We start from the raw sequence: 13647 nt of genomic DNA, 5'->3' as shown, positions 1-13647 counted from the left end.
TGCCGGGAACGACGCTGCAAGCGATGATAGTATCCCTTCTGAAGCCGGGTAGGGATGCCTTACTGCTAGAGAACTACAGGCCACTGTCTTTATTAAATACGGACTACAAAATCTTGAGTAAACTGTTAGCGTCCAGACTATCTCAATATATTGCAGAGATAATACAACCAGACCAGTGTGGATTTGTTCCAGGGAGGAGTACTGCACTGAACTTACGTAGACTGAGTCAGCTAATGATGTCACTGGGTAATAAAGGAGGAAAGGAGGGGTGTATCTCCCTGGACCTCAGACAGGCCTTTGATTCATTGAGGTGGGACTATATGTTCTCAGTGATGGATAAGTTCGGCATCCCACCTGCATACGTAGCATGGATTAAATTACTTTATTTTGGTCCCACGGCGCGCGTCAGAACTAATGCGTGTATATCGGAGCAGTTTGACATCAAGAAGGGCACTAGACAGGGCTGTTCCCTGTCACCTCTACTCTTCATCATAGCGTTAGAACCCCTGTAAGTAAAGATACGCACTTTGGCATCTCATAGAGGTATGTCGTGTCTGCGCACCCAGCATGTCATCTCCGCCTATGCAGATGACATATTGTTATTCCTCAACGACGTAACGAACCCACTGACCCCACTTCCAGAAATATTTCAGGATTTCAAAGACTTATCAGGCCTCACGATCAACGAAAATAAATCCTATGGGTACTGTTTCCACGAGACTCAAGGGGACTCACACTTGCAGTTTACGGCACATAGTTTCAAGGTCGAGCCTGTGACGTTCAAATATCTAGGTCTGCAGATCTACAGACGGCCACAGGACATGATAGAGGGTAACCTGGGCAAGGCCCTTACCGCCTTGAAGGCACAAATCTGCTTCTGGACTACATTACCACTTTCTGTAGCAGACAGAGTCACGATTTCGAAAATGGTGGTTCTACCTAGATTATTATATTATTTCACCAATATGCCTTTGCTGATACCAACCCCCTTCTTTAAGGCCCTAAACTCGGCGCTTACGGAGTTGGTATGGGGCACAGGCAGGAGACGCATCAGCCTAGCCAAACTACAATTGCCGACGGACAAGGGCGGAATGGGAGTTCCAGACATGACCGCATATGCATATGCATGCCAACTCCAATGGCTGGCCTACTGGCTGGCGGGCCGTAACCTTCATGAACTTAATATATCAGACACTGATAGAGCAAGAGGTGTTATACACAGCTTGCTGCTCCCGTGGGATAGGATTCCAGACACTGCCCCGCACCTACTCCGATTGGCGCTTAAACTATGGAAGGTGGCGGTGAAATACACTAACAGAAATTCTAATTACGCACCCACGATACCGTTACTGGGAATCCCACTGGGGTCAGGCATGCTCACAGAGCGCAAACTGCAGCCATGGCATGATGCAGGGGTGATGCAAGTAGGGGATTTTTTCTCGGACGGAAGCCTACTGACACATGCAGACTTCACCAGATTGCATCACACACCGAGAGAGCTATTCCTCACGCACGCGCAGTTAACTCATTACATTTCCACACACTGGGCAAGAGAAGGAACGGAACCAGTCACAAATGCACTGCTCACAATGCAATACCTCATGGGGTTGGGCAGCGACCTGACAAAAATGGCTGACAAACGGGATACGGGTGGACAGAGCGGTGACATTACAGCCCCTCTGGACCCGCTGGGAAAATGTGGGCAGGGCACTCAGGGACACTGAATGGAAAAAGGTACTACAGTACCCCAAAAGGGTGGCACGGAACCCAAAATTTAAGTTCATTCAATTAATGATAGTCCACAGAGCATACCTGACTCCACACAGGCTACATGCTATGTTCCCGGAACTAGCGCATAACTGCTCCAGGTGCAACGCAGATGACGCAGGTCTCTTGCATATGTTCTGGGACTGTCCTAAACTTGGATATTACTGGACGTCGATACAGGAGGCCCTGGCAGCAGTGGCCCTGGGCAGACCATATGAGACCATGTTATATGGAATATTAGGGCTTGGACACACAGAAAAAAAGAGGAGTGTTGCCACGAGATTCGTAGATCTGGCTTTGCTGCTGGCGAGAAGAACGGTGGCAATGAAATTGAAGTCAGCTAGACCGCCAGACATCGCCACCTTGCATGGGGAGGTTCTGAGATGGGGAAAGGCAGAAGGAATAGGACTACAAAGGGAAGAGCACAGGGGACTCAGGAAAACGCACATCTCGTTAGACTGGCACTCGATATTACTGGAATTCGAAACCAGCACCCCGTCGTACATAGAGTGATCACACTTGGTAGTGTCTGTCTTATGCCCCTACACCTCAACACATCCACCGTGTGATATTAGGATGTTGGTAATGGGAATTGCACTCGTAGATCACTTACAGGACAGGATGCAGCAGAAACCATTAGGTTCAACACTGAACGCATTGTTACAGTAGGAAAAGTTGACAAAGGTAGCAATAACGATGCTATGCTTTGATGATCGTTGTCTGTAAGAATAAGAATTGTTTGACCTGTAAGTGATGGGAGGGGAGGGGGGGTGGGAGTTCTCATAAGGTTTAGTGTTCGGCAAATAAGAAATAAAAATAAAAATTGCATTGTTTTATACATCCTGTCCAGGAACCAGTTTTGTAATGCTGAATATCGCAGTAATGATACCACATGTATATTTGATGTACAAATGCAACAATAAAAACATAAAATAAAAAAAAGACATAGTGTCAAAGAAGATCGCCAGGTTGCTTACCTTTGGCAAAGCCAAAGGAGGATTACCAAGAGCCGAGGGCCAATCAAAGGGTAGCAGATTAGGAGGAGTGTCTCTGACTGCTAGAAATATTGACTTTTCTCCATTAAAGCACAGAAAGTTCTCCTTTATCGAGAGGGACACATGGTCTGAACAAGAAGTATTGTTGCTGGTCCACTAGACCTTTTTCTAAAAGGAAGTGGGTTTGTGTATCATGTAAATACATGTGAAGTTCACCTGGTACTTTTCAAGGTGCTTTGCCAGGGGATGTAAATAGATTTTGAAAAGAACACATGAATGAGAATGATATCCTGGAGGGATTCTGTAAGACACTGGTCAGGTAGAAGATTCACCTAGAACACAACAGGCCTTCACCATTGTAGGCAACTGCCAACATTGGTTTTTCTTCGTCAAGACTCTGGCACCACATTTATGATATGTACAGACGTGCCAAATAAAACGCATGCTAAGATTGGCAGCTTATTCTACACAGGTCAGCCACTAAAAGGCACACCATTAAATAAATGGTCATATTTAAATACTTAACCTCCCTTTACAACTCTATGCAAATATTAGCAAGAGTTTTAAGATACACAACGTTTCATACTTTGGTATTGCAATGCCTGTAATCTGATAACCAGTATCTGGCATAGTGCAAACTAAACTCAAGTTAACAACACCACATGTGTATTGCTGGAAGCTGGTTGAATTCAGTGCAGTGTGCATGTCTATCTAGTGAGTGACAATCTCTGAGGCCACTCAACCAAGTGTAGCAGGACCCACCTTGTACCCTCTCACTTCAGACTCGTTCTCCAAAGCCTTCACTTGGTCCCACCGCACGATGATCTTGGAGTCCGAGGAGTTCCAGCTGACGTTCCCTGGGGGCTGGCTTGGTGCTGTGGAGAAGAAGGGGAAATGTATACATTTAATTGCAATGACTATGAGATGGGTCAGTCATTGTTTCATATAAAGATGTCCAACATATGTACTGTCCTATTGTATTACACACACACACACATATATATATCTACATCTATCTCTCTCTATCTATCTGTCTGTCTGTCTATATATATATATATATATATATATATAAAATACACAGCAGTCATAAATAATCCAAGAGTGCCATCTACTGGCCTCAGAAGGTACATTTAAACAACATGCCTAAATAAACGTAGGATATGTGAAACCGCTATTTTTACAAAATGTTACACTCTATGAAAAAAACGAATCAGACAGACTTAACTTACTATAACAAAAGAAGCAACTAATCTCATCAAGCAGGTCGTTGTTTAGACAGATTGTTGTTTAGACACGTCGTTGTTTAGACTAGATAGTTGTAAATGCATTAGTGGTTTAGACCGGATCGTTGTTAAGGAGTAGTGGTAAAGGTTGTTTCCCTCCACAGACTAGACAGCGAGAGTGGGAATGTATAGATGACCATGCCAATGTTCAGTTGTTAAAAATGAAACTTTTCACACCAAAAAAACGAGGAGGGCTTTTGATTCAGGAAGGACGTGTGATTGTAGCAAAACAGTTGGATCTTAGTGCATTTACAAAAGAAAATGCTGTTGTGTAGCTTGCAGAACCCCAAAATATATGAATTTAAGTGGTCAGAAAGGAAACTTTTTAGGGTATTTTAGGATCTGAGCGGGCTTGCAAATATGGTATCAGTGTTTAATGGCTTGAAACAGACTATGATTGGGCTATGACTGCTTGTGCTTGGAAGCACATCAAACAGACTGCATGAACCAATGCTGGCTCTTTGTCTTTGGTAGATCGTGTAGGACAGACCCTATGATTGGTATAGAGCACTTACAGAACTCTAATTTGTATGGGTGCATTATACTCATGGTTTAAATGCACTTACATATACTGTGTCATGTGCAGTGTTTTATGCGTATTAAGATGCATTTATTCACGCTATATAAGTATTGAAATGTAGTGTACACATTCAGGCAGGATTTTGCATGTATTAGAGACAATTATAATTCTTGTATGCATAATGTGCAGGATAACATTATACCCATATAATGTAACTGTGTGTTGTTTAAGTGGCCTGCACTGTAGGCCCAGAACTGGAATTCAGAGTCTGTAGTCTTTTAAGCATGACTGCATTGTAAGTATAATTTTGAATTGTTTACTCCCCTCAACCACTTTCAGCAGGCAAATAAAAGACCATCTGTGTTGAATAAAGTAGGGAAGGCAGGGACTAACATTTAGCATAATCAATTGTATGGGGTCTGCATATGATGACATAGAAATGGCACCTTATGACATAAGGGCCAGTTGTGCGGTTCAGTGGTTCATATGCTGCATGACAGCGAAAAGCCCAGAAAGTTAAAAAATACTGCTTAAGGAGAAGTCAATTTACTGCTGACCTGATTTGGGGTGATAATGCATATCTTCACTTGTTATAGATATAGATATTGATTAGTCCCACTACTCTACTGAATTTGAGTCATATAAAGTAGGCATATGTTTATCTAGCCATTGACTTGGAGTGTGCCTGAAAGGGGAATGTTAAATAGATACATATGGCTAAAATGCAATTTCAGCTATTGCACAAGCATTGACATTACCCTGTAGGCAATGGTGTGTTGCAAATTTTTTACATCTACACTGTTAAGCTCTTGAGTGGGAACCATCAATCTGTGGAAGGTGTATAGTAGAAAGAAACCAGAGTGTCCCATTTCAGAGATTGGGTACCAATGGCAGACTGGTGGTATTCAGGTAAACCCTTCAGGGACAATGACAGACCGCAATCGCCAAGCTATTAACTACTTACGTGGCTTGCGCATCGTTACATTGATGATGGCGCTGGACGGGCCGGTACCAGCAGTGTTGAAGGCCTTTACAGCTATGTGATATGATTCACTGCCTTTCAAGTTGCTGATTTTGATGGAGGTCTGGTTCCCGATGGTTCGCAGTTTTCTGGCGTTCTCTTCCTTGTCGTCGTGTCTCCAGTATCGAACCTATAGGAACAAACACCATCTCAGAAAAGCATGTGTGCTAGAAGTGATGGAGGGGTGTGTGCACTGGGAGCTGCTCTGTAGGTCTGTCATACAGGGGCTCTATAGGGAAGGATTATTGAACAGAAGTGCAATACTGAAGGGTGACCATAAATGGGCTCCGGCACAAGGTCTGTCATATAAGGGGTCAGTTCTAAAGGACTGTCAGTCAAAAGCAGTTTTTACACTGAAGAACTGTCATACATATGTTTTGCGCTGAAGAGTGGCCATATACAGGCTGTGTAAAGGGTTGATATACGAGAGCTGTGCTGTGAGGGAGTGCTGTATATAGGCTCCATACTGAAGGACTGTCATACAGAGGTGCTATGCTGAAGAGTGACCGTATACAGGCTGTCTAGAGGGCTGATATACAAGAGCTGTGCTCAGAGGGACTGTTGTGCAGGACCTCTATACTGAAGGTATATCAAACAGAGGTGCTGTGCTGAAGAGCGACCGCATACAGGCTGTCTAAAGGGCTGATATACAAGATCTGTGCTCTGAGGGAGTGCTGTACAGGAGCTCTGCACTGAAGGACTATCATACCAAGGCACAAAACTGAAGAGTGACCATATACAGACTCTATACCAAAAGGTTTGTAATACAATGGCTTGGTCCATTTCTTAAATTGATCTGTGGCCCAGCATTCATCTTTTTCCCATGATGCTCCTAACCCAACAATTTGTCCATCCTTCCACCTGGAGAACAACAACGACCGCAACACCACCACCCTGCTGGACAACCTCGCCAACCTCGGCCTCAAGCAACTGGTGACCACCCCCACCCACTACGCCGGACACACACTCGACCCGGTCTTCTCTTCCAGCAAGGACATCGCCTTCAGCCACGCCACGGGACTCCACTGGACGGACCACAGCTGCGTCCACTTCAGCTTCAGGAGGACCACGGCCCACCATCACCAGCAACAGGTTCCCCGCAGAAGCTGGAACAAGATCACTGCAGACCAGCTCGCTACTTCCCTGAGCAAGAACCCTCCCACCAGCACAACGAACCCCAGCCAAGCGGCCACCAACCTCACGAAATGGATCAGCGACTGCGCAGACGACCTCGCCCCTCTGAAGACCCCGCCGAGCAGACCCGGCAGCAAGAAAGCACCATGGTTTAACGATGAACTGAAGAGCTCCAAGAAGAACTGCAGAGCACTCGAGAAAACCTGGCGCAGAGACCCAACACCAGACAACATGACTGCCCTCAAGCTCGCCACCCGAAAACACCACCAACTGATCCACGCCACCAAGAAAACCGCATTCAAGGAACGACTGGACAACAACGCACACAACAGCAAAGAACTCTTCAACATCGTGAAAGAGCTCTCCAACCCCAACGCCGGAAACAACGACATCACCCCTTCGCAAGACCTCTGCAACTCCCTCGCCCCCTACTTCCACAACAAGATCGCGGACATACACAACAGCTTCAGCACTCAACCGACGCACGCCACGACCGAACCACCGTCCCCCACAACCACCCTCCGCGCCTGGACCCCGATCAGCACCGAAGACACCGTCAACACGATGAACTCCATCCACTCCGGATCTCCGACAGACCCCTGCCCTCACCACGTCTTCAACAAGGCCGACGCTGTCATCGCACCCCACCTGCGGGACATCATCAACACCTCCTTCGACACCGCTACCTTCCCGGAGAGCTGGAAGCACGCCGAACTCAGCGCCCTACTTAAGAAGCCATCAGCCGACCCCACCGACCTCAAGAACTACCGCCCCATCTCGCTGCTCCCGTTTCCGGCAAAAGTCATCGAGAAGACCGTCAACAAGCAACTGGCCGCCTTCCTCGAGACGAACGGCTCCCTCGACCTCTCGCAGTCTGGCTTCCGGGCCAACCACAGCACCGAGACCGCCCTGATCGCAGCTACCGATGACATCCGAGCCCTGCTCGACAACGGAGAAACAGCGGCCCTCATCCTCCTGGACCTCTCCGCGGCCTTCGACACTGTCTTCCACCGTACCCTAGTACAGCGCCTCAGCAACGTCGGAATCCAGGAGAAGGCACTGGAGTGGATCATCTCCTTCCTCGCCGGAAGGACACAGAGAGTCCGCCTCCCCCCGTTCAGATCGGAGGCCACCGAAGTCATCTGCGGCGTTCCTCAAGTCTCCTCGCTCAGCCCAACACTCTTCAACGTCTACATGAGCCCCCTCGCAGCCATCGCATGCCAGCACAACCTCAACATCATCTCCTACACCGACGACACCCAGCTGATCCTCTCCCTCACCAACGACCCCGCCACCGCCAGAGCCAACCTATACGAAGGGATGACAGACGTTGCCAAGTGGATGATGAACAGTCGCCTGAAACTGAACTGGGACAAGACGGAAGTCCTCATCCTGGGATCTTCACCCTCCGCCTGGGACGACTCCTGGTGGCCCCCCGCCCTGGGCAGCGCACCCAAACCCACAGACCACGCACGCAACCTGGGCTTCATCCTGGACTCCTCCCTCTCCATGACCAGACAAGTCAACGCCGTCTCCTCGTCGTGCTTCAACATCGTGCGCATGCTACGTAAGATCTTCCGATGGATCCCCACCGAGACCAGGAAGACGGTCACCCAGGCCCTCGTCACCAGCCGTCTGGACTACGGCAACTCCCTCTACGCCGGAACCACCGCCAAACTCCAGAAGAGACTCCAGCGGATCCAGAACACCTCAGCACGACTCATCCTGGACATCCCCCACCGCAGCCACATCTCCGGACACCTGAGAGACCTGCACTGGCTCCCGGTCAACAAGAGAATCACCTTCCGGCTCCTCACCCACGCACACAAAGCCCTACACAACCAAGGCCCAGGATACCTCAACAGCCGCCTCAACTTCTACGCTCCCAAACGCCAGCTTCGATCGACCAGCCACGCCCTCGCCGCCGTCCCCCGCATCCGAAGAGCCACCACAGGAGGAAGGTCTTTCTCCTACCTGGCCGCCAAGACTTGGAACTCCCTTCCGACCCACCTCCGCCTGACCCAAGACCACCTCGCCTTCAGGAGGCAACTCAAGACCTGGCTGTTCGAGCAGTAGCGGACCCCCTCCCCCCAGCGCCTTGAGACCCTCCGGGTGAGTAGTGCGCTATATAAATGCTTTGATTGATTGATTGATTGATTGATCCTCGCACCTCGTATCCCTGGATCCTTCCTTTGTTGAGATTCTCAGGCACGGCGACCCAGGAGACCTCCATGTCTGATGCCGACAAACTCCTGGCAAAGACTGCGGGTGGCGCTCTGCTGGGCTCTGAAAGAGAGGAGAAGAGAGAATCCAGAGTTACAGTGCGCTGACCTGGGGAATGACTGCTCCTCTGCTCCATTGCCCATCCATCCTTTCCCCATGATCCTAGCTGAAGACATACCCTGCTTAGGCAGATATTAAGGTGCAAGATGTAAGGATTGATGCAGCCTGGACATGCTGCATGAGGGTATGCAGCCTGAATATTGATGGGACACAACATTGATGGCAAAGTATCGAACAAAATATATCAATAGCTAAGAATGTCCATTGCCTAACTCCACAAACATGTACCTACATGGTACGTATATCGTCAAGGTACCTAGATGAATCGTTAGGAATAGCAAATCTATACTTCCATATTTGCACTTACCTTTCGATATTCTGTCCTCTAAGTTTTTGTGCCACAATATTCTAGGGGTTGATATTCAGTAGTACAATCCTGCACAAGCACATGGGTGACTGTAATGGCTTGTGACACCATGCCATGAACGTTCAGAACATACAGCAGAGTACCTACAAAAGCTTTGCTTTTCCACATCATTGTATTGGCAGCCTCTGGTTTCAGTGTTAAGTTGAGGCAATGGGTGAGGTATGATCCATTATGTTACAATGGTTAAGCCCACACATAAATGGTATTTCGGGTAATCCCAGATCACCCATGATAAAGAGCGCCTCCTAACAGCCCCAACGGCAAAAACGCTGATTTATTTTTCAAAAGCATTTAAATCACAAAATATATCTTTGGAATGTGAAAAACCAATATAAAACATATCCAATGGCATATTTCAGTAGTAACAAATATATATGTTTATTATTTTTGCTTTGCTCGCGACACCTACACTCCAGTCATCATTAAAACATATATATCACAAAATATAAAAAACATACATCCAAAGCTAATAAAATGGAACAGGCCGCATCTCCATTACTACAGAAAGAGGTCCTGGATCTAAAAGTGGCTGCCCATCTTATATCAACAGCAATGCTAATGTTAGTGAACTGTAACCCTTATATGATTGAGACAGATAATATTAGGCTCTCTAGGTATTCGAACATTCACCGTCCAGGATATGTTGTCAATGTTTCGCACCATTAGGAGAGCAATGGTGGCCTTCTTCAGGTAAACGTAAAGTAAATGAACAAGGACAACCCAATGCCATGGTTCTGATACACCACAACCACACCAAATATGGATAGTTCAATTAAAAGTTAGGACGAGACGAATTCCACCTTATGAAAGGAAAAAGGAAAAAATATGGCAGCACTTAATGGTTGGACAGAAAATGTAGAATGAAAACCATGCTTCAAAATCCTAGATTAATGACGGCCACTGCTACCTTGAATAATTCTTTACATGCGGCTCTATGGAAAGCAACAAACATTCTTGAGTGGCTAAATTAATAATGCAAACATCGAGTATGCCTGGAGGTACAGCTGCTCCCTGGTGAGCAGCAATCGACAGACCTATTGAATCTCACAAACAAGAAGGGACCAACAGAGAATAATGGGTCCACATCACACTGTCCAGGAAAGACGAGGTTCAAGATAGACGATCATATTGTTATCAAAAACCGCTATTCTTTAAAGTGGCAATATTGTAAAATGGGTACTGTTCACCTTATCCCAAACATTTATGAACCTAAATCATTTTCATTTTCCCGAAATCTGTAACATGTCAGTGTTCTAATAGTAGTGTTTTCAGAAGCTCTACGATGGGGTCCTTTCCCGCTTATAGGTCTGAAACCTACAAGAGCTGATTGGCCCATTTTCTTTGAAAACTCTGTATAACAATTATACTATGGATACTTGATATCAATGATAAATTATATGGTAGGAAATATTCACAGAGTGCTGGTGAGCTTACAGGACAAGGCATATATACTTGTGATGCCCAAAAAATAGAGAATAGGGTGAGAAAGCTAACTGCATTAGATCCCTCTGCCATAGACTATGCTCATTGTTAACCCCTTGGGCGCGTCCGCGATTCTGCGCCTGTGCGGCAGAATCGCGAGTGGGCGGGTTCATGACGGCCCCTAGCCGTCATCAGCACACAAGCCCCATGATGCATGACGGCTGGGGGCCGTCATCAGCATCGAAGGGGTTAAAGGCCCTGAACCTGAGTTATTGCCCAGAGCCGCTCCATTGACATCAATGGCGCTCTCAGTGTCTCAATTTTCTAATGACCTAACGATACTATTTGAGTTTAAAGTTTTGTATTTTATGGAATACTCCAGTCATATTAGCCACATAATAGGGGCCTCATTTACAATATTTTGACGCATGGCAGGGCAGCAAGCCTTCCTGCTGCGCTGCCATATGTCAAAATAAAAGGGCAGGAATGCACCGTATCTACATGAGACTGTTCATTCCTGGCCTTCTTCCCTGCACCAGTGCACAAACAGCAGCCGTGTCCCATCACAGACACCCTTGCATCACTCTGCAAGGGTGCCTGGGCTCAGGGGAGGATTGTTTTTGTGCAGGAAGGGACACGTTCCTGCGCAAAAACAGTCATTAAAGTCATTTTTATCTTTCTAAGCAGCACGCGAAGAAAGAGGAAATAACGAGGAGAAATAAGAGAATTTATCCTCGTTGCACCTCCCTTTGGGAGGCATAGGATTCTGACGCATTCTCAGGTTTACAAAATGTTGTAAATATGGGAATGCGTCAGGCTCCATGGATGTTGCATGGGAACACCCACAGCAAAACCCATGGAACGCCCCTTTCACGCAGAGTTGTGCGTGAAAGAGAAACATATTTACAAGGCTATGAAAAGTCAGCTGGGCGACTTTGCGTGGCCTTGTATATATGCAAGCCCATTGCACTGCCTGTGCGTCAATAAAAGTGAGGCACCAGCGGAACAGTGGGTTGTAAATAAGCCCCTAGTACTCCACAATCTTTGACCATACAGCCCCATACCATTCAGAATATGGCCCTGCATAGCAAAGAGCTTGGTGGACACATTGCCAGGATGACACTCATTATCCAACTGGCAGTCAAACACATCTGATTTACAGCCATCTGTGTAGGTTTGCAGCAGGTGTTTTTGCTCCAGATGCATAGACTACATTGCAGGAAACTCTCAACACACATCACTTTGGGGTAAACCATGCACCAGCCCAGGGGTGATGCATGAGCAGACAGCTCTATTGAGACATCAGTGAACTCTTGTGCCAAGACTTGAACGCTTCGGGCTCCCAGACTTTATGAAACAAAATAGAAGGATCCAGGTAGCAAGTTAGTAAGCCTTCCAAAACAATGTGACGACTATTATTCATGGAATCTTTTTACAAAGTATGTCCCTGCGTGCTTGGAGACGAGCGCAGTGGGCTGATCGCTTGCTGCTGACAAATGTGGTGGCGTAGAAGTCATGGGTTCGAATCCCACCAAAGCTATCTCTGCTTTCTATTCTTTATGTATTGGTGGGTAAATCAATTCCCTTAAATTGTAATATCTGCTATTTGCTGGATAAAAAGAAGTCGTCAATACTATTCTTTTCATTAGTGACAGGTGAATTGTTTGCTTAACCTGCTCACACAGATGTAGGAAGCTGTTCGGATGTCAAAGCTCCCGCTGAGTTCAAATGAAAAAAAAGAGCTCCCGCTGAGTACACTTGGATTTGTAAAATGTTTATATAGCTGAGAATTTGAACAACTTTGCCTTTCACCTTGATTGCAAAGTTTATCAACTTTGTAAAACTTTCCCTGTAGTTAAAAAGAATTGCAAAGCAAGTTTTGGTGAAATGGTGTTCACCCATAGCTTTTTGTCGTGAAAGTTCTCTCACAAGTAGTGAGTTATTGTAGGGATTTATATGTAAATTCTTTTTCAAACTATCCGCATTCACAAAGGTTGAACTGCTTGCAAAAAAATCACCAATTGATAAGAATGTCTTTGCAATGCTCCATCCCCATTTTATACATGCAAAAGTGAAACCCCAGCACATATCGACTACTATTAACGACCACGATTCGGAACGGCATTATGCGCTGACTAAGAAAATCCTAGGACTATTTCGACTCTAAAGACTTACTCTATACTCAACGTTACAATAACGCCCTGAGGAAGCCCCAGGCCATGAAGGCCATGTATGGGGGCAAAACATGTGTTGGCTGTTTCTCCACTCACTCTTAAGGATAGAGTGAAAGTTCTTTCATAAACAATTCAGACTACAAAAATCAGTGCGTGATTGGAATTTTTTCCCTGCAAAAAATCATAAAACCTGTCTTGCCCAGACAACCCTGGTGAACTCTGTAGGTATTAGGGGCTTCCCCCTGTCAAGGGCAGGAATCAAATAAGCAAATTTTTGCTCATCTTACGGCGAGTAAGGGATCAGGACCTTTCACCCCTTATCTCCAAAAACCAAACCCCAGCACATACCCTGTTCCTGTGAAAGCAGACTGCTGTACATAATGCAGAACCTTATGTATCGTGAGATATCCATTATGCAGAAGGCCCAAATTACATTTATTCAGTTATAGACTGTGTAACATGCTTGTAATTGCCTCAGACAACTATCCTATTATGAAAAGAAGATGGTTCAGGCTGTTTTACAGCTACATCTAATTACAATTTCCATTTTCGAGATTGCCTCTCAGAATGAACATAATTTGGATTTTTATGTTCACCATCATTGTTGGACTGGCCTGTCGG

The 13647-nt window shown here is 46.1% G+C and overlaps 1 protein-coding gene across 1 annotated transcript in view; it reads right to left on the bottom strand.

Moving 5' to 3' along the window:
• Window positions 1-13647, bottom strand: part of LOC144782335 (contactin-4-like) — a 964244-nt gene that overhangs the window by 23598 nt on the left and 926999 nt on the right. Inside the window, exons 21-23 of the mRNA XM_078661655.1 lie at window positions 8891-9006; window positions 5530-5716; window positions 3525-3637 (exon numbers count right to left, since the gene is read on the bottom strand). Of these exons, the coding sequence (XP_078517781.1) occupies window positions 3525-3637; window positions 5530-5716; window positions 8891-9006 (416 nt within the window). The remainder of the gene's footprint in view (window positions 1-3524; window positions 3638-5529; window positions 5717-8890; window positions 9007-13647) is intronic.

Source organism: Lissotriton helveticus, chromosome 9, assembly GCF_964261635.1.
Source record: "Lissotriton helveticus chromosome 9, aLisHel1.1, whole genome shotgun sequence".
Taxonomy (NCBI): domain Eukaryota; kingdom Metazoa; phylum Chordata; class Amphibia; order Caudata; family Salamandridae; genus Lissotriton; species Lissotriton helveticus.
Note: the sequence above shows the minus strand (reverse complement) of the source record. Positions and strands in the feature narration are given on the sequence as shown.